The sequence below is a fragment of the Plectropomus leopardus genome, chromosome 19 (genome assembly GCF_008729295.1).
Source record: "Plectropomus leopardus isolate mb chromosome 19, YSFRI_Pleo_2.0, whole genome shotgun sequence".
NCBI classification, from domain to species: Eukaryota; Metazoa; Chordata; class Actinopteri; order Perciformes; family Serranidae; genus Plectropomus; species Plectropomus leopardus.
In genome coordinates this window covers 9,938,705-9,960,938 of record NC_056481.1, presented here as the reverse complement: position 1 = coordinate 9,960,938, position 22,234 = coordinate 9,938,705, and the positions used below count along the sequence as shown (strand labels likewise).

The window sequence follows — 22,234 nt, the reverse complement described above, 5'->3', positions numbered from 1 at the left end:
TTTTTATTTTAATCATGGCTGATAAAATTAATTAAAAGGTGCAAACAAAGTGTCAGCATGGGAGGAACTTTTACTTTGTAAAACCTAGAGAAGCTATTCTTATTTGTTTTGTTTTGTTTTTCACTTAACTTTATGAAAAAAGGTGCAGGGAACTTGCTGAACATTTATGTTTGGATTAGATTGTTTTGCTAAATGCATTTAAACAAAGTTTTGTGTTGGAGCTTGTTATATTCCAAATTCTAAATATTGAATGAAAGATTAAAAATTTTTATCATAAATGCATTTTGGTTCCAAATATTGGTTATTCGTCTCATTAACTGCTAATAATTGGTATTGGTAACAGCCCTGAAAAACCAATATCAGTTAACCCCTAATTAGATGAATTCATGGTTGGTTTCAGTCTGCTCAGATTTGAGAGAAAAAGGAAAAAAATGGCACAACTGCAAAAGATAGCTTAACCACTCACTGCTCCGAAAAAGTTGTAGAAACTGGCTCTCCATCATCGCTCCACTGATAAATCAGTGCCATAATCACGTCTTTAAGAATCAACGGGAGGGTTTCACAAGAGCAATATGACTTCCAGCTTTTCTATCCGCAGCAATTCGGACTGTTTCCACCAGCAATCAGTCGGAGCCAGAGAGAAGCGAGTTTTCTGTTCACACCACGGCGCAGGTGGTAATGAAACATCAGCGGCTGGCTGAGTCGACCTCGTCTGAGATTCTGTACACTGATTCACACCCCAGGAGCCGGTGATTATCTTCAGGTGGGTGGCACTGACCGTAACACGTGGCTTAATCATGACAGGCCTCAACCCACTCTGTTGACTGAGAAATAAAGCACGACTCAAAAGTGAAAAGTGGACACCTCGCTCTGTAAAACAAAGGAATGTTTGTTGTTTTTTTCCTCGTAACCTTTTGACATCAAGAGCGGCTAACTTCAAAGCTCTCAAGGTCTGAATCCGATTTCCTAGAAAGCATCGTCCTTTTCAAATGATTTGGTGCAGTGAAGATTCATTTTCCCTTAAATGTGTGAATGTAAAATGACACATTTATCCTGTCGTTGGTGAAAAAGGCGTAGAATAACATTTCTTTTGACAGGTACTTGGAAACCCATAAAAAAAGACGAGATATACAGAGGGCAGTGATAACAAGGAATCAGTGTTTGTTGGATTTTTTTTTTTTCCGCTGCAAAACCACAAAACTATAAATATAAAAGCCTCAAAGCGAAGATCATCAATGCTGCTTTGTTTCATCCAAATTCCAAAAACCCCAACAAAGTTCACCTCAGTTTTTGCCTCCACATCTGAATGACATGTTAGTGAATTTGTGAGAATTGTGATGGAGGATGACTGTTCGTTTAGTGTATCACTAAACAAAAAGGCATGTGGTGCTCATTATCCCACTTGTGCTCTCGTTTCTTTCCCCTTTGTCACCGTATGATTTTCTGTTTGACCGAGTGGACACCGTGCAGCTGTGACATATGTGGAGCTGCCACTCCGACACGACTTTACTGTACTTCCAACAAGGAGGTTTATTTGTGTGGTGTTTGATTTTTTTTTGCCAAATTGTCTAAATTAACATCCGATTTTAATTAAACCTGTCGGGAAGTTGAAGTAGTTTTGTGTGAGTTATTCTTTTTGCACGGACAATCGCACAGACATGAGCTGATGCGAAAAACTGTGATGATGAGGACACGTTTGGATCTGTTGGACTCCGTATGGTGGACTTGTGGACTTGTTGTTTGTTTGTTGTTGTGTTTTCTTGTGAGCTTGCTTGCTGGCTTTTTGAAAGAGCTTGATAGGCTGCTTAAGGTGCAGACTACTGTGATGTCTGATTTTCAATTGGGAGGAAAAAAGACCATAAAAACAGTCATTAGTTTATTTGCCTTTATTATGAAGCATTCTGCTGAAATAACAGAAATATGCCTCATGTTACAGTCTCTAAAAGTGTATGATGTAATTTTTTTTCCTAATAGTCTAGTTTTAAAAAAGTAAACAAAAGTATCAGCAAATTCGCATTGAGAGATTAGATATTGTCTCAGCTATACTGGCTCAATGATATTGACTGATGAATTAGTCCTTAATGTCATTACTTTGTTAATTGTTGTTGTTTTTGCGGGGTTTCATTTATTTGTTTGTTGTTTTTGACAAGCCAGAGTTTGGGGACATCACAAGAATATCAAAAAATCGCTCCCTCTGAGCAGAAATCTAATTAGAGACGATATCTCAGGACACCTGTGTTTTGAGGGCTTTGCGAAGTGCGAACACCTGTGCGAGTGTGAAGGTCTTTAATATATCTGGAAAAGCGTGAAAATGAACGCGTCTGATATCCTCCATGGTTTGCTATATTTGGTTGCTATGTATCATGCAGCTGTCACAAAGCAAATATGACGAGTGCATATATTTGAACTGTGAAGGTTCCTAAGCAATATGATGGTGTTTCGCCAAAACTGTTGCAGTTGTAATTAATTACTGTGTTGTGTAGATAAGTCAGGTAATATTTTATATCCATTAAATATCACCCAAAAAATCTCGCCTGCAGCACTCTCATTTTCCTCAGTCTGGCCCAGCTGTGTGACTCTGCTGCTGGTGGGTGGAGTTGGTTTGCTTGTTACCTAAACCTGTAACATGTGTGCCGGGGCCGCTGCAGCATTAAAGGAGTGTCTCACTGAGCGCTCATCTTTTGTCTTACTCACTCAAGCTGTGTACACATGCTGATCTGTGCCCCATTCACATGCCTTTATTGTTTGTAGTGGATAGTCATGGTTTTATCATCATTAATGAGGATTTGTTTAAAAGTTTCATTTAAAAAAAACCCAGACTGATTCACAGATGAGACAAATAATAATATGAAGACATTTAGCATGTCTGTCATAACAGTTGTATTTTCAATAAATGTTGGAACTTTGTTTGAACACTGCTGTGGTTAACATGTGTTTTTGTTCAGGCTGTTGGTTATTGTTAGGAAAAAATCAGCTTATGGTACCGTGTTTTGGTACCAGGATCAGTGATGGAAATGCTGCTGATGTTTTCTAAAAAAAAAAAAACACCTGCTTTTGTCGTTTATCAGTCTGGCTGCAGTAGGGATGTCAACGGTTGACTGTTTTTGGCCATGTTTCTGCATGGTAACGTACCCTCATGGTAACACCTCAACTGGACCTGAACTGGCCTAAGCGTTCTGCGCATGCCCCATAGTTCCCCAGGAAAAAACAAAAGAAGAAGAAGAATGGAAGAAAACAAAACAAGATCAAGGTAAAAAAGTAGTATGTACAAAATGCACAGTGCCAAAAAGTTCTCCATGTCGTCACCGCTCGACATGCAACCAGTTTGCCGCCTGCTAACTTGTTTGGTATGTGACGTAATAGATCAACCTGAAGAAGGTCCAATAGCCACGAGCTGAACGGGGGCATATCGCCACCTAATGTGGCAGAGTCGGACTTGCTTTCATCAAAAGTCCATTCTGCCCCACTGTCTTGTATAGTTGGACAAGGAGAGTAGTCCAGTCAAATGTCCTAATAGAGCTATAACCGCGTCTTGACTTAACCGTGCACGTAAACGTACCGACTGACATCCCTAGTCTGTAGCTTGGCAGCCGCCTTTCCTATTTCATGCCATCTACCATTACCCTCAGATGAGGAAATCAGCTCATATGCATGTAATCAGTGCTATGTCACTTTAATAACATATGACATAATACATATGAACCATACAAATGTAACATATCCTTGGCTTTCACAAATGGACAACGACAGCATTTCCTTCTGGCTGGTGGATGGGCCGCTACCTTTGGTCCAGATTGGAAAATCTGAGCACCTACTGAATGGATTGTTATGAAATTTTGTACAATTATTCGTGTTACCTGCAGGATGAAGTCTAGTGACTTTGGTGATCATCTGACGTTGCCTCTAGCGCCACCATGAGGTAGATATTTCTTGTGTTGAGTGAAATGTCTCAACATTTGGACTGCTGTGAAATTGTTGTGGTTACTTTGTATTTAGTACTAATTGGCAAATGCTGGAGAACAAAATTGAATTGCGGTATTAGGTGTCCAAAGCTGGTAAATGAATCCAGAAATCAAATAACTTTCCAACCATCATCCCTCTCTTTGCTGATCTGGTTGTCTTCTTTGATGTACCAGTGAAGAGTCTAATCTGTCTCAGAGAGGTTAAGAGCTGGTTTACTAACGCTGCGTGGCGACTCACTCCTGTGATATCCAGGCCGGCGCTCTTAACACTTCAAAGGCTGGACCGACTTCTGAAGAAGCATTGGCCTTTCAACTGCTGGCAAGGTCAGCCGGTGCCTGTGTCTTCCCACACATCTGCACGGTATCACAGCTGCAGGCCTCAGCGGCTACACTGCTGTAAAACTCCGCCCCGCCACCATCCACACCCACCTGAACTCAGTGGGATTGTCTGCTGGCCATATGGGAGAAGCTTGTCTTACAAGTTCTGATTATTAATGAACATCACCACTGATTAATGGCCAGAAATGCCTCTTCCAGTAAATATATAGTTTGGTTTTATCCAAAAACATCTGGGTTTTATAACTTCCTGCATCAGATGCTTTTGGGATTATCAAACCTCTGAGATCAGCATAACTGCTGACCACATCTCTTCTCTGCACTGCAGGGAAATGATAGATGTCACCATTTATAATGAAATGGCTTTGGTGCAGAAAAAGTGCCCAAAATCTGAGAGAAAACTCTACAGAAGATTAATGCCAGTTTCTCATCTTTTAGCTCCACAGATTTTTAAACAGGGCTGACCTGGCTCTGTTTTTGTTTTGAATGCTCAATTCTCCGAGCCCCCCTGGAAGTCAAGTCAACATTAGTGCAGCATTTGAGAGTTGGAGGCTTCAGGCTCTGCAGCAACCACATAGAGACACTGATCCCCATTGTTTTTCCCGGGAATTTCTCCTTTGTTTTTATTCTAATCATATAACTTGACCATTTCAGTTGTATATTTTCCTAAAAAATACACACAGATTACATGAGTTTACTCTGTTGTCTGGATCATATTTATTCATGACTGTTCAGTTCTACAGTTGATACAAGAGTTTTCATAACAAAGTTTTAAAATCTCGCTCCAAGGATGTCAACATAAAAAAAGAAAAACAAAAGCCGGTTGGACAGCCGCCCTCAGCATCAGATAGAGACGCACAATCATAACTGATCAGTTGTCAAGGCATAAATGTGTGCTTTTGTTTGCACAAGTTGCATCATTACAGCGGATAATCTTGTTGCAGAGATAAGAGGCATTATGTCATGGAGTTCTTGATGATGATCACGATAACAGTGCGATTATCTCTATCTCAAGATAACAAACCTCGCTTTTTGGAAATATCAAAATAGTGAACTTGTGATCCTAAGATAATGGTGTTTTAAAAAGTAACTGCAAGCAGGGCTGTTCTCAGCTTCGTCACTTGGTTGCGTTTATCAATGATAAATATTTGCTCGTCACAGTATTTCTCTCATTTTACAAACATCCAGCAGTTCTCATTGCATCATGAGATGACAGTTTGAGTGTGAGGCAGAAAAACTTATTATAGATTCAAACCTTTTTTATGTAACACTTCATCTGCGTGACATATTCTGTTTCACATTCAGAGCCACTGATTATGGTATAGAGCTGCAGAAAGCATGGTAATATTAACACGCTCTCGTGTGTCCTCTGCTCTGCAGCGCTCTGAGATGATGACAGGTGTATGAGCCTCTGTTCAATAACCTTTGGAGGAGGAGATAAGAGGCTGAGGTCTTCCTATAATTGCATGTTGGCCAGAGAGAAGGAAGGCTGGTGTTGTTGTCAGAATAAGCCAGTGATCCGTAAAAGCCCCAGCGCCGCTCTGATAATTAGAGCCTTTCCACCTCGACACCCAAGATACTAACTCACCACACACTGCGGAAATCAAATGAGAGGAGACTGGAAATTAACCACAGTGATTACAACTAAGTTATGGGGATGAAATGAAGTTTTTTTCCATTAGGGATGTTCAATCAAGCAGGAGTGAGTTTAAAATCAGAGTTCATTTTAATATCAATCCTACAAACATCATCCTAGTAAATCATACACAATTACTGCAATTCTTGGCGCTTTTGATATGATGTATCATGGTGAGAGAAGATAAAAAATGGATTTCTAAAATAATTTCTACATTATTTCATTATTTTGGCTCTGGCCTTACTATAAATGTTCCCGGATGTATGACTTTTTTACTACTGCAATTTGTCAATTTGTTTTAACCTTTATCATTTTTGTGAAATTGTAATTACATATATGTTATATAATATTTTGGGAGGGTTTGTGCATTAATTTACCAATTTTTAATTTCTCATGTCTTTTTAATCTGGTCTCTAAACCACTGTAGTACTTATTTAGAAGGGATGTATAATTTCTGACCAAAAATACATAAATAAAATTAATAGCAAAATAACAAAATAAAAAGTAGTGATAATTATTTGTTTATTTATTAAATTAAAAAATGAACAAATAAATACTCTTTTCTCTATCATTTTTTAATTTCTAGGAAATTTCTAAAACAATGAAATAAACTGTTACAAACCCTTTTGAACTGAATTAACCTGTTATAAAGGTGCAAATGCAATTTGATTAAAATATTAATTGTTTGATTAACTGAGCCCACCAATAAGACACACAGACGTCCACATAAACAAGTAAAAAATTTCATTTTGTGCAAACATAGTCTTTATTTATTAACTTGCAAAAACCAAAGTGTATAAAAAAACTAATCCGTGACAAACAACTGGTCACTGAGTCCACAAGTTTTTTTCAAAGGACCGGAAATTGTACAAGTGCAGATAATAAAGGCTTTTGTAATGGTTTACATAACTGTGTTACATAAGTTAATAAGTATGTACATAATGACAGTCATGGCCATTCCTCACAGTGGTTACAATTAGATGAAACAACAAAAATCCTCATCTGTAACTTGTATTTCAATTTTCTTTTATTTAAAAAAATAAGTTCTGATGTGATTATATTTTGTCAGTATTTATAGGTGACGTCACAAAGAATGATGGTTGATGTCTCAATAATATATATATATATTGAAAAAGAGGGGTCATGAACATAAACTTAGCTTTTGACAGAGTGAAATACTTAAACATTTACAGTGGAAATCAAGAAAAGTTTAGATGACAACAGTGAACACGGAGAGAGCTTATGCCTGGGGACGAAACAGAAACCAAACCAAACAAAAAACAAAGCATCCCGTTTAAATTAATCCACATTTTCATTTCTCCAACACTAATTCCACTGACAGCACTCTGGAGGAATCTGACAGAGGTCCAAACCCCAGTCTGATCAGAGCAGACGTTTGTTTTTAATTCTTCCTCGTACAGTCATTATGTTCCCAGGCGTCTCTCTCTGGACCTGCGAGCTTGGAGCTGCCTGACGGGCAATCTGATCGGCTGCTTGTTGAATTTTTCCATTATTTCTTTGATCCGTGACAGATTGGTGCGGCCGATGGTGAAGTCGCAGGTGGTGGCGCCCATCTCGTAGCCCACCTCGCACTTCCTACTAGTGACGCTGTAGCCCTCGGCCCTGGCTGTTACTCTGTACTCTCCGGGGTTCAGCAGGCGCCAGTAATCCCCATCAGCAGCTGAAAACGCACAGTCACAATCAGTTTTGCACTTATGTATGTGGTGTCTGTTGTTTCGGGGTATTGCATGCTCAGCCTACCTCTCCAATTTGCCACACTGAACTCTATATGGACTAAGTCAATGTAAATGTTTACCTAATGCTCAAATTAAATATAATTGATGGGTTGTGATTATTTGCATCCCTCAAATGATGATTTGCATATCAATTATTAATCTTACGTTATGTTCAAAACATAAAGAAAGCTTTGTTTTATGTTTCTGTCATGCCTCTGGGGAATAAGGAATCCAAAATAAACCCTTTATGAATTGAAGACATAGGTGTCTTTGTTTAACAGCCAAATTATTTCAAAACGTTTATTTACAAACTCTTAAACAGCTCAGTTCTTCCCAAACAGATGGCCTTTTGTGACAGGAAACGGAACGGGAAACTGAACTGGTAATTCAGGTGATTAGAAAAAGCCATATTTTGCAAAACTGCAATGAAAACACCTTTTTTGCTTTTATAGGTCACATGATGCTGTGGCTATGCACTTGTCAGTTTAAACTGGCTCCCTTCGCGTATGATGCAGCAGGCGCTACAAGAGGTGTTACTGCATGGCATAACTCTTCAAAAGTTAAGCAGATTATTTGGAAGTTTTGAATCCACAACTCCTCTGTGAAATCATGGCCTATCACCTCCCAGAAATCCCTCAATGTTACCACTCCCACGTATTAGGGGCTTGCCTTTCCATTATTGCTCCCATTACATGACTATGTTGCCTTCAATTGGAAATAATGACGTTAGTGTGGCGGCTGTAACAGAAATAAACCTGCTAATATTTTAAACATCCATAGCCATGCTTCTTGGAATGTTACCGCGAGGGGGAGACGTTGCAAAACAACCCTCACTGGAAACGCAGTTATTAATCAGTTATGGCATTTAAGAAATAATGCTTCATTTTTGCACAAATCTGTAATGGAAACTTGCCTAGAGAGAGCTTTCTGTTTGGGAAGCACTCAGCATGTGAATGGATTAAATGGGACTGCATGAGTCCGAGGAGAGTTTGTAAACAGATTTTTTGATGTAGTTTTGCTGCTCTTAAACGTGGACCCCTAAAACGTTTTTTCTACATAAATTCACTGTAACACATTTTGAGTTATTGATTTACAACTGATCATTTGAGGTTGAGGCATTCCTTTAAGCATTTTACCGATATGGAACCATGTAAACATTGCATTTAAGTTGAACCACAACAAGCCTTACAGTACACATTATTCGTGCAACAAAAGCAAAATGCAAATCCTGTCCTAGAAAGCTGAATTTAAAGAGCCTGCTAAGCAGTGGCAAAAAGCAAGCCTTCATCTAAAGCCTAAAATAAAAGTTGGAGAGTTCTTTGTGTTCCACTTTTGAGAGGGGAGGTGTTCTATATTCCTATGTAGATTTTTAAAAATAGCTCTGCTTTGTCATGTTGGATTTTCTCGGGCACTCTCTCTCTGCTGAGCGCTGCCTTTGTGTAACCTGGGAACACACTGGTGCGCTTGTGGTGTATTTTCAGCTCTTGACTCACACAGAAAAACAACGCTTCCTTCCGGTCATCCAAACACCCACCTGACACGTCTGAAAGACGACTGAGACAAATGAAATATGAAGGCAGGTCTGCCCCCGCTGCTGATCCAGACAGCTTCATGTGGACATCTGCGCTCGAATTGCTCACATTCAGGGGAATCTAATTGTTTCCTGGAATGCTTGGATATAAAATGAATCTTAGATATGGAAGTATATGAGCATCATCCAGGCTGTGTGTTGCGCATTCTCAGTGACTACAGTTGATTGAGATGAGAGGAAAATCTGCTTTGGAAATGTCAAAAAGCTAAATTCAAAGCAGCTGGAAAGGTACAATTTTCAAAATAAATAGCCTAAAATCTATCATGACTGCAACTGAGAACAGCAAAGGAAATGGTGGCTTATACTTAGCTCCAGGAATAATAATGGCTAATGTCCTTTTGGACATTCGATTTCACGCTCTAAGTGCAAAACCGCTCTGGCTTTGAAGGCTGCATTTTTTCAGGCATCAGCAGAGATTGCCTTGAGGACGCACAATCGATAGTCAGATTCAGAGGAGGCCTCGATGACACTGGCTATGACTGCGAATTGAATTAGACTCCAGCGTGCTCCAGCTGCTTCTGTTTATGCTGTTTATTCCACGTTACGCTGTAATACTAACTTACTGTAAGAGTGACTCATTCTTGAGGAATACTGTGAGTAGCAGAGACAGTCGAGTCAGTGCGCCCTGGGGTAGCTTCAGCTGCTTTGATTGCAAAAATCCGAGCTTACTCACATAAAATTTCTGAGATGAAGGGGAAAAATATACACATGCAGCAAAACAGACAATGACAATATTTGCCTTATATCGCTTGCGCAAATGAACCATTAACAGCTGAAATGCTGCACAAGAATGAGGTGAAATGTGATTTTGTACCTGTGCGAACATCATGGCCGATGCCCTCCACAGAGATGGTGGCATTAGCAATTCCTCGTCCTTGCAGGTCTCTCACCACACCTTTTATCCCACGATGCACCTGCACATGAAAAGCATGACCCGTGCAACCGTGTGTGAATCGTACCCCATCAAAATCTACTTCATAATTTAACACAATGTATATTACATGATGTGGTGATGTGATGTATAATGTATGATCTTCAGTTTAACAGAAAAGTTAATCATGTCTTTCCTCCTCATCGAGCTTTAATATTTAAATAAAACCCATGCCCCAACATGGGGCTGGATCCTCTAAAGTCCACATCACTAGAGAGACTATAACATCACAGGCCGACAAATTTTCTCAAAGTACGGCTGAGAGTGCAGCCTTATTTTGCCTGAATTTGGAGGACAAGACCTTTGCAACCCTCAATATCTATTATATCAAATTGGGTTTTGATTTTATCATAACATCCGTTTATCTAAATGATGCCTAGGCCTGTAAAGAGGACTACTTGTGTTAGACAATATATTGTCCCAGAAGTGCAGTAAACAATATTATTGTAATTTTTATACCAATTTATGCTACTTATATATTGATAATAGCTTAATAATGGAAGTACACCCTTTCAAAGAGCTTTGAATTTTTTATTCTAATCAATTCATTGTTCAGTCCAAGTGGATGTTTGTGCCAATTTGAAAAAACAATTCTCCCAAAGCCTTCTTGAGATATCCCATCCATGAGAATAAAAAGGCACAAGGTCACAGTGACCTTGAACTTTGACAAGCAAAGTCTAATCATCCTTGACTTAAAGGATTTGTGCCAAATTTGAAGAAATTCACTCAAGGTATTTTTGAAATATTGAGTTCACAGGAAGGAGAAGGACACAGGGTCCCAGTGACCTTGACCTTTGACACCAAATTTGAATTAGTTAATTCTAGACTCAAAGTCAGCATTTGTGCCAAATTTGAGGAGAGTCTCTAATGGTGTTCTTAAGAGATTGCGTTCATGAGAATGAGATGGTGCTAGTAGATTAGAAAAGAAAAAAGGGGTAAATCACTGCACCTAAATCTTAAAATTCTTGTGAAAACCCTGCTGTTTATTCTGGCTATGTGCAATATACTAATGGAAGCAAAACACTGGACAAAACGGGCAATATCAAGGTCAGCAAAATGAACAAGGACATATCCATATATTGTACGATAAGTAAATAGCATAATTATCGTGATAGGCCTACTCAGGTATACGGGGTATACATTCCTTTTTTTTCTTTACAGTATTTACAGTTATCAGTCAAAAAGCTATCGAAATAAATGAGAGTAGCTAACACGACACCATTGAGTGGCGAATTCTCTGAACAATGTGTAGAGTGCCGTGCATGGTACTGATACAGACAAATAACAAATTGATAGGGCTACCGTGTTGCTTAAATACAGCCAAAATAATAACAAAAAGCATGTGTTTATGAGGCTCGCTTGCACAGTTTTTCTTGTGTGTATGTGTGAGCTGCGGGGGCTGCTTTGCCTCTGTACCTGCTCCATGAAGACAAGAAGAGACTCGCGATTGTTCTCCCACTCCTCAGGCAGTTCGCTCTCATGAGGGAATTTGTCACAACCCACGTACATCGACAGCTCAAAGCAGTTGGTGTGCAAATAGCTGAAATCATTCATACCTGCCAAGAAAGAGAAACATAGGTGAGCATCTTGTCCAGCTATTGGTGAAATGCTGTGGTCTTTGAATCACTTTTGATTTCTTTGTTTGTTTGCCTTTGAATCCTGACATGATGCTTCGAGCTAAAGCCGTGAAGCTTTGAAAGAGCCAGAGGGGCTCAGTGCTGAATATGCAGATGTGCTCATGTGTGCTAAACAAAGCTTGAGCTCAAAGGCTCAGCGCTGAGCGGAGAAATCCTGCATAACACAGTGTTAGGATCAGTGAGAAAACACCCAGCTATGGACACTAACTGCCAGCTGCAGTGTGCCAAGACGCTCCGTTGATGGTGCCGTCCTCTTTGGCGAAATCTTCAGTGTGGCAGACCCTTTGGTTGGCGGCAGTCATGAGGCGGTGGGTGGACGCGTAGGAGAAGGCCAGCCAGCGGAAGACATGGTCATCTGGGGTGGGGGTCGTCTCCCTGGCTACACCCTGGGAGCGAGTTTTGTCATATGGGAAGGTCACCACCAGCTCCCCTCCCTGGATGTTACCACCAAGCACAAAGGGCATTTTCTCCATCCATGTTATCAGAGCTCGGGTCTCCACAGCAACCTATAGCGAAGAGACACAGGAGAGGGGAGGATGATGTAATTTGTGCAGTCCTCTCACTACTGTGATTGCTAAATTAACTCCCTCGCCTTGAAAACAATTTCATTGCTGCGTGCTCTCAAGAGGGAGTGATAATGCTGGTTACACACTCCCATGCTATAATGTCACTAACATTTATTCTGGAAAGTGAAATTTTCATCAAGAGGCCGCGACCATCCACTGGCTTGTGTTTACATGTAACAATCAGGATACTGAGAAAACTGCTGCTGCAGTTTGGACTCATAATTAAACCCGCGCTTCTATCTCTAAGCGCTGGTGGGGCTGGTCAGTGAGGCGAGCGAGGTTAGTTTTCACAGCTTCTTGAGCACAGATGGGGATCCCAGCTCCGCAGCTGCAGCAGCAATTCTGGAGGCTCTGTGTGACTCACTCGCGGCTCTCTGTAACGTCAAAACACTCGTGAACATGAGCTTTTAATAGAACGCCGGGTGTATTTTAGCTCACAGCCTCGTCGTCACAAATAGCAAACGCATCCGCTTCTCCCAAAATAGACAGTGCAGCTTTGCCCACAAGGCTGTTTTACCCTTTTCAAGTGGCAGATGGTCTTTATTGTGGGATTTGTTTGTTAAACTGGAGGAGTTGTCATAATTTGTCACCTAAAGGGGATGTGACTGGAATGGCAGTGATGTTATTAAAGCTCCAGTGTGTAGGATTTAGGGGGATATATTGCTATATATAGATTGCTTCAAGTCAAGCAGTGTTTATTTTGTTTTGGGGTGTTTTTTTTGCTTGTCAGTGTGCTGTGTGATGTATTTCTGGGGATGATTTGGTCCCCAGATTTTGCTGTGGAGTGAGCGTTCTTGACTGTCTGGCTGCTCTCTGGTAAAGAGAGGTGCAGAGGCACTGAGGACTCTAAGATAACATTATCTTCTCTCTTCTGCTAAGAAGTGGTGAATTTACAGTTCACAGCCATTATTGGTGCAGTTAGATTGTTTACTTTATAACATCTATGTCACTTTTGCATTGAAGATCCAGGCGAGGTTGTTCAAACTTTGAAACTTAATACTGAACAGCCATATCTGATTCAACTGGCACAATTCAGCCCTAATAAGTATATTTTCTTTAGTGTTAACCTGAAAATAAGCATTGTTGTGTTTTTGTTACTTTAGATTGAGCTGTAAATAAGGAGTAGGTCCTCATCTTCACAGTCTGCTATGTTTCTAAAGTAGCTCAGAAGGGACAAACAAAACACTGGTGTTAGATAGAGCCATTCACGTTTTTGCATCGACCACCGCAGTTAGTAGCCCCTCTGTACAGCGTTGAAAAAATTATTTTTTAAATCGAAACTGTTCCTTTAAAGATGCAGCAAATGGGCTCTTATTTCATATTATAAACAGTTAAAAGCAGAGAGTAGGATTTTAATGCACAAATGTAACATATCAATGAGCCATAATCTAATAATTGTATGCCTTTACCTCTATGGATGCTGAAATCTTTACTTTGAATACGTTTAACATATCATACATCAGACTATCAGACTCACTGAAGCGTTGTTGGACAGGTACCACTCTGGGATTGGCACGTGGTGGTTGAACATTTTGCGAGGGATCCATTTCTTGGCTTCGGCTTCCCACAGTATGGAGTTGAGATCGGGGAAGTTATGGTGAATGTCTATTCCAACGTTGCTCCATCGACCCAGAGACCAGCCGCTGAGCTCTGAACCCTGGGCACGAGAAGAAGAAAAAAGAACAGAAAGTGTGAGGGAGATTCAGAGAAAAAGAAGTGGTTACAGCAGTTCTATGATTGCAGATGGAGCCCAGTGACATGGTTCAGATGGCTTAATGGGAAGTGTGGAGTTAGGTTAAGCTCAGGTGAAGAGGGGACAATGGTTTATCATCACACTCCATCAAAGCTCATTCAGGGGCAACATTTGAACAAATCATAACACCGCCAACCTCCTGCTGATGACAAAGACCAGCAGTCCAAGCACACAGTTGGTCAACCAAGGAACATGCTGCGGAGTGGAGGAAGGTCGACACTGGCAACCTAAAAGCACTTAAAGCTGAGGCTGAAGCAACTGAGGCTAAAAACTGCTAAATTGTTTGGAGTAGGCCGTTTATTTTGAGTGGATGCAGCACCAAGTGACCCTTTTACATTAGACAGGGTCCTATGATTCAGTGTAAATTTTAAAGAATATATAGTTTAAATGGACAGTTCACCCCAAAATCAAAAATACATATTTTCCATTTTACCTGTAGTGCTGTTTATCAATCTAGCTTGTTTCAGTGTCTGCTGAATGTTGGAGATACTGGCTGTAGCAATGTTTGCCTGCTCTATAAAAATGGAAATAGATGACACTCAACAGCAATGTCACTTTCCAGAAATCATGACCTCATTACTCAAGATAATCCACAGACCTTGTTTTAAGCAGTTCCATGTAGGAACTATTTTCTTACTACACTGTCCAACCTTATTACAGTTTTCAAGACACCCTTTAGCGGCAGTTTGCACCGGGTGGCAGAATTTTTTTGTCACTCCAAGCAAGGTGTAGCTTTAAAGGTTGAGGAAGCCCACATATGAGGTGGATGAAACCAAAAGTCCGTCAAGTTAATTTAAGAATAACGTTTTGTGTTGCTGTGTGTAGAATACTACGCAAGTGACATATTACATGTACTAGATAATTAAACATTGTAAGACACTTGCTTGTTTTTGGCCTGACCATGATTTTTTTCTAAACGTAACTAAGTGCTATTGTTTCCTGACAGTAACTGTGTACTTTTGTTTCCCTAAATCTACAGAAGTAAAAAAATATATGCGGGTAACCAAGAGCATCAAAGTTTGATAGTTAAAGATATTGCTGCTGAGTTTTTCAAATGTAATTTTTTGCCACTTTGAGCACCACAAGCTGAGTGCCATCTAGTTCCATTATATTGTAGAGAAAGCAGACACCTCTACAGCCGATGTCTTCATCAATCGACAGCCCACACCAAAACAATCTAGATTGTTAAATAGCACTACAAGTAAGAGGAAAAATATGTATTTTCAGTTTGGGTTGGGGGATGTCCCTTTTAATGAACATTTAATCATTGCAACAGCCATGATAAAATGTGGTTAATTGAGCTGAAAAAAGGCCTATTCTCTGCCTTTTATATGCAACACATGGTTGAATGATCTGTAAAAGAACATGCAATTTAAAGTACAAACTATCACAGGAACTAAAAACACGTTGTAGTACATTCAGTGCATTCACACATCAGGTCACCAAATGACATGATGTAATCGTCTGTACAGAAGCCAAACACAGTCAGACTGACTTCTGGCCTCCCTTTCTTGTCTTTATTTATTTGTGTTTAATGTTGCAGGCCTGCAGCTGATTTAAGATTATACCAGCAGCATGTGTTTGAGTGTTATTTTACAGGCAGCTCGTGTCCAATTCTTTTCACTCGTATACATTTTATATATTCCACCGACTCATTCAAACCAATTTTCTGCCATGCACCACATGCGCTCTTATCAGGAGAGGACTTGCCAACAGATATTAGTGCTGTTTTCACCAGAGGCCAGCGCGTGATATGAGGTCACTGATGGCCGTCTTGCAGACCTACCACTTCAAAGGCTTTCTCGTACCCATCGGGGTTGACAGATGGCAGTAGATGGATCCTGGTCTCCTCCACCAGGTGACGTATCCGCTGGTTGCCCGACAGATACTCCAGACACATGAACTGCATCAGCAGGAGGAGCAGCTCTCGTCCCAGCACCTCGTTACCATGGGAACCCGCTGTGTAACGAAACTCTGGTTCACCTGGGTCAGCAGGTTCATGTGAAGGGAGAGATGAGGGGAGAGGGATTAAATATGCAGTCTGTGACTGTGTGTACACAACAGAGAGAAAAACACTGCGAGGAACACAGTGTGATGTCTCTGTTATTGTTATTGTTGTACATTAAGTCACGAACTGTTGCTTTAAATATACTCACCAACTTCATGCTCTCCTGGGTTGTCAGAGATCTCTATGGCGTACAGCTTGAGGCCACTGTGGCTCTTTCCTATGTTATAGATCCGGGTGATGTTGGGGCACATTTCATTCACCACCTTCATAAGCTGTGGAAAGTAAATAATGAAACATCAGCTCTAGATGAAGTATGCAAAATAGTTTTGTTTATTTAATTGTTGGACATTTAGTTAGGAATATTTGCTGTTATGGACAAACATTACCTTTGTAAACTACAAATATATTATTTGTACGTTTTATATGTATCATATTAATGTTACTAAACTGACTGTCATCTGGATGGCATGTCACCTAGACCAGTGGTTCCCAACTGTTGGGTCAAAATTGGGTCGTGGGTCCCTTCTGAATGGACTGCAAGTGGCTCGTGTACATATCAACAAACCTAACCACAAATTATCATAACCACAGTTTTGTTGAAATGTATACTTTCAACATAGCCTTTACATCATGCTTAAGTGCAAAAGCAACAAATTTGTAGTTTACAAAAACGAAAGATGAACATTTTTTGTGACATTTGGAGTAACGGTTACTTATGTACAATCATCAGTATAGAGCAGAGATGGTCAGAGACAAAAAGAAAAATGTATTTGAGGCTGATGCTGATGGAGAGAGTAATATGGACAGATGATGCAGGTGAATATATGTCATTAGGTATTATACTGTGTTGCTGTTAGTAGAGTGCACCTGCGTCATGCTTTGCGTTTATAGAGATAGAGATACAGGTGAATTTCTTTCTACTTGTTGTGTCGTAAACTTTGAGTTTGTAAATCCTGTTGAGATGCAGGTGGATGTGTGTCTTAATTGATATTGTAGTGATGCCTACATTTCCCATCATGCCCAGTGCTGGACTTATTTATGCTGGTTTCTGTCATTTTTGTGTGTTTACACCATTAGTGAGCTGGCTGTTACACTTCATAATTAAAGCTGTATTGTATTTGGGACTGGTGTAAGTATTGTGTCATAAGTGAAATAACTTTCTTCCCATCTGTCATTCTGTGTTATTTGCCACAATATGCTTGGGCGGGAGGTTAATGGGCTCATCCAGATGAAAAATGCCAGGGCTGAATTTTATCTCTAGTCCATCCCTGGTCAGAGGCATGTCAAACCGAGAAGCCAGTGTTGGTTTGACATGCCTCTGAGGGTATTGTCACGGCACATCGTTCCTATTGGCTGTCCTGCATGGCCACCAGGCTCAGAGGGTTGGGCTCATTCAGGTGTAGAGCCTGTTAGTTTAAAAGTGGGCGTGCCAAAGTAATTAAGGGAGTTAATTTGGACCAGGTGAGAACAGCAGTGGATCGGAGATGTGTCTGAGTGCTGAGAGGAAAATGGACAGTTGAGTTTACTTCTTCTCTAAAACAAGTTTTTGTTTTAAGTTATTGTCGATGTGTTTAATGTCTACAGAAAAACTGTCAGTCGAGGATCGATGCTAAGCAGTTTCGGACCACAGAGAGTGAACTGACCGAGTGACGCCTGTCAGAGAGTGCTGGGACAACAAGGCAGCAGGTAGGCCCACATCCCCTACCTTTAGCCTGGCAACCGAATGCTCACTCTCTGGTAATATGTGTATGTCGACACGTGTTTGCCTATGTGATAGTATCAAGTGCTCAGGGTTGTGTTTGCCGTGACAGTATGCATTGGTCATTAGAAAAAAAAAGGTAGCAGTGATGTGCGTAGCATATTTTGATGCCTTTGTTCCTCAATATAGTGGAAGAGTACCATTTGGTGTGTAAAAATGCAAAAAATCCCATTAGCAAAGTTAAAGCCAGGACTATTTTGGTTTTGTCGGCCATTGAACAGAGAACGGTGCAAACTCTGATATCTTAATGTATGGAGGCTATCAGTAGAAAACACGCTGCAATTTAAGAAAACACATGCAAATAAAGAAAACATCATCAGTTTGAAGACACATGCGCAGCAATTTGAGAATGCAAATACTACAAAACATTAAGAAGATGCAGTTCAATACATCACAACATAATGGAAGGGTTTCCAGATGACATGCAATAATGATGCACATATCCGGATGCGCTTGTATTCAGTTGTTAGTCAGTGGTGTTGGAAAATAAGCTAAAAGTGTTTTATACTGCAGTGAAGCCAGCCTCCATTCAAAAAAAAAAAGGCTGTTTGACAAGTCACCACTTTTTTTAGTGGTTCATGTATATGATAGGCATTACTGTAAGAGTGTGTAACAGCTTCGTCAATCACATTCATTCAACATGTCAGTCAGTCTGTCTGTCATATATAAATGATTAAATAAATATATAAACAAATCAAAATAAGAAAGGGTTTGTTTTCAGCGACCTAACACTTAATTTGCATACAAATAAAAGGCCAAAATGCTTAGAGGCCATGTGCTAAGTACCCAAGCTATATGTTTAAATACAGCCATGTAAGTGTTAAAATGAGAGAAAAGTCCTACATTGACAGACAATTTTCTGCCCAAGTTTAAACAGATTTGTTTATTTTTCATGAGATTTTCTATATTTCTCTTTTTTCTTTGCTCTCCACGCTAGTTGTGGGGCTTATTTAGAAAAAGGTCATATCACATAGTTGCATGCACTAATTAGGATTCATTTTTTTGACATTTGATTTACGATATTTGAATCAGAATCCGATGACTGTGTCATCAATGTAAGATTTTATAGAAAAGTTTTCAATTATTTTTACACTTTGATATGTCTACTGTAAATGCTAGATATGTGTTGCATTTAAAATAGTACTAAATAATCACCATGTTATTGGAAATTTCAGTATTGTTTAAAAAAAAACAAAAAGAAAACAACAATATCAGTAGCGCTGACACAGACCTTATTAAATAACACTCAGTGAAGAGGGGGGGCTGTGTGGAAAAGCAGTCAAGGTAATTATGAAGACAGGCTTGAAAAGGAGCTGATTAAAATAGCAACAACTATCATTTACTCATGTGGGCGTGAGTGGAGACACAAAGAGGAAGTGCAGCAGGACTAACAAGCTGTTAAGAAATCTGTGTTGAGTCGCTCCTCCCGCTGCTGCAGAAGTCATTAGCCAGTCAGGAGTGATGGCGTTTTAATTAAGGCTGGGTTGAATCCTGACTTTTCTAACCAAGGAAATCATTAGACAAACATCTGGTTTGGTTCATAAAACCAAGAATTACAAGTCGACAGTGACATTTTTTCCCAATTTAATAAAGTGCAGCGTTGCTTTGTCAAAAATACCTGGATTGTATTTACTAGGATCAATTCAGAACATCCTGTCTTTACACACAAGTCATTTCATTACCACTTTTATTGTTTTTTAAAGAAAGACGCTATTACTGAATGATATAGACTGTGTTTTAATGTGCCAATAGTGACTTTATAATTAAACTTATGTTGTCATTAAATATAAGCTTTTTGGCTGGGATGTGCCAGATCAACGTCACGGTAATATACCATATTCCTCTTTAAAAAATGTGAAAAAATTCTTGTTTGGGGCTCACCCAAATATTTTGGAAAATAGTCCCTGGATGGAAATTCATACTGGCAAATTTTAAATACTGGATGCAGTTAGCTAGGACAGTCAGCTAACCACCATACATGCGTTAGGTGCAACCATCAGACAAACATTACCTTTTAATTGGAATGAAAATTGGGTTGACGATATTTTAAATGTCTAATGGTGTAAAGATTTAAATTGTGTAGATGTAAATTTACAAAGTTTTGCAGACATTGGCTATTGTTCTCCACCTCATGACAAAATGGCGCTATTCTATGTCAAGATGACATTGATTTTGAAACTCAGGAGGTGGTTACTTAACAAAACAAACAAAATATCATCATCTATCATCATCTGTCGTCAGTATTCTACATCAAATTGATGTTGGCCTGACATTGAATTTTGGTCAGCTGACATTACACCTTAAATTCAATCAAATATCAGCATCTGATGAGGTTGGTTGCCAGCTGGGAGCTTTTTTGACTGGTGTTGTGTCAAAGTCTGTTCCGTTGTATATTTTTTGTGCATTAGGCAGCGATTGGCTTTCGTAGGAGTGATTTTTCCAGTCTAGCTAACACGGGTAGATGTTTGAATCTCTTTTGGGAAGTGCACAGACATCAGTAGAGAAATATAAAAACACCTCCCTATAGTGACAAACTTTGCACGGAGACAGTCAAGCTCAGACATTTTAGGGGGCATAAACAGAAAAAAAACACATTTTTTTAGTGGAGGGGGACTTTAAGCAATATAACATATCTTTTTTACTGCTCTCTTGGGGCATGCACTTTATTTGAGAAGCCACAATGGACTATTTTCACTCTGAGGTTCTGCCACAGAACAATTTAAACTGCTGTGGATCAGGTACCTGCATGAAGAAAAGAAATGTCAAGAATGAAAAGGCTTTGAAAATAACCCTTTCTTGCTTTGTAAATGCCTTCTGAGGATGGACACCCTGTGTGACATACATTACAGCCTCAAAGGTACAGAGAGATAAAAAAGAAAATAAAAAGCGCATTTCAGGCTGTCATACTCCCCCAAAAAACATTTACAGTACGCCATAGGGGTATAGCGCATTAATTGGAGTAGATCGTTGGTCATGACAGCAGTTGGGGACACCTGTTGTTGGCTGTTTGGCACAGGGGAGCCGTTACATTAGAGGTGATTGTGATTCGCAGCACTTGTACCTTCACAACCACTCAGTCACAGTGTAAGCAGTGACAAATACAGCTGTCCTCCTCCTCAGTACAAACAGGCTACTGTTCATGACAACTATATGAATAAGTAATGATGCAACCCTGGAGATGCTTAATGCATTTTCATGCGGCTGGCAGCGCTCACTTCATTTGTTACCGTTGCACACTTTGTTCTTGAAAAGGACACAACTTGTCTGGTGTTGGCTCGCGGTTACACAAGATGTTTTATTGCTCCCTGCTCTGGAGTCTTTGAATGAGCAGGCGGCTGATATCTGTTGTTTTCTGCTCGCGGTGACTCACCTGCCTCATTTCTTTGTAGCTGTGGTGTCTGAAGTCCAAGTCGTCTGTTGTTATGACTTCATTGCGTCTGTGGTAATAATTATTTGGATCTGTGGAGAATCAGAAAACATATAAAGGAGGTGGATGAGTTATTTTTATTTGTTGTGATACCAGAGGAGAGGAATGATCATGTCAGGTGGGTCGAGGTTATAAACGCTGAGCACCTGCTCTATTTCCTGCAGTTTAAGGTTCAGCTCGGCCAGTTTTTTTTCTTCTTGTGTTGGTGTTTTGTGCCAGCGTTTTGAGACATCATCCCAACACAAACAAAGTGAAAACTAATTTAATTTGTTGTTCTCCTTGCGCTTGACAATTAGACATTAATCACTCAATGGCAGCATGTCTTTCCAGAGACAATGTCCCAGTTACTGTGGATAATCTACACAGATTTTACTGTGCAAAGCTTTTGTTTAAACTCTTGTTTCAGTAGAAAATGTGAGAGGAGTGTAGAGGTGAGTGGGGCAGATTTGTATGTAGGGTGAACTATCCCTTTAACTAAAGTACAAATTGAAATCTGAGTCAATTAAAAGGTTTGTTTTCTAAATTGGTTATATGGCTAAGTGGGTGCTCCAATAAAAAAACATGGGACTTTAACACAGGCTACTTTTACAGTACGATAACTGAATGAGAAACTACATATTTATGGTATCACAGTATACAATATTACATAATTACTATTACCATTGTCACTTACAATGACCCTCTAAAGAATGAAAACAGAAGGATTGTTATGTTGGACAAAATATCATAACTAAACCTTGAGACTATTTTTAAAAATTTAAGTGTGTATAAAAAGTTTTACATAAAGTTGAGGGGGAAAGGAAATGCACACTCACAGGGAAGGTCCTCTGTCCAGTTGCATTTTTTTTTCATGACCGTAGGTAAGAAAATGTACACAGTATTATAACTGTCA

At 39.7% G+C, this 22,234-nt stretch overlaps 1 protein-coding gene and 1 long non-coding RNA gene across 3 annotated transcripts in view; one reads left to right on the top strand and one right to left on the bottom strand.

The window, feature by feature from the left end:
* Positions 1–22,234, top strand: part of LOC121959214 — a 45,578-nt gene that overhangs the window by 819 nt on the left and 22,525 nt on the right. For both annotated transcript variants that reach the window (XR_006106884.1, XR_006106883.1), the window contains exons 2-3: positions 599–763; positions 17,741–17,842. This is a non-coding gene — a long non-coding RNA (uncharacterized LOC121959214). The remainder of the gene's footprint in view (positions 1–598; positions 764–17,740; positions 17,843–22,234) is intronic.
* Positions 6,692–22,234, bottom strand: part of cpxm2 (carboxypeptidase X (M14 family), member 2) — a 41,045-nt gene continuing 25,502 nt past the window's right edge. Inside the window, exons 8-15 of the mRNA XM_042508436.1 lie at positions 21,286–21,374; positions 16,305–16,428; positions 15,935–16,131; positions 13,873–14,052; positions 12,038–12,335; positions 11,609–11,748; positions 10,076–10,175; positions 6,692–7,615 (exon numbers count right to left, since the gene is read on the bottom strand). Coding sequence (XP_042364370.1) covers positions 7,359–7,615; positions 10,076–10,175; positions 11,609–11,748; positions 12,038–12,335; positions 13,873–14,052; positions 15,935–16,131; positions 16,305–16,428; positions 21,286–21,374 — 1,385 coding nt within the window. The 3' untranslated portion in view covers positions 6,692–7,358. The remainder of the gene's footprint in view (positions 7,616–10,075; positions 10,176–11,608; positions 11,749–12,037; positions 12,336–13,872; positions 14,053–15,934; positions 16,132–16,304; positions 16,429–21,285; positions 21,375–22,234) is intronic.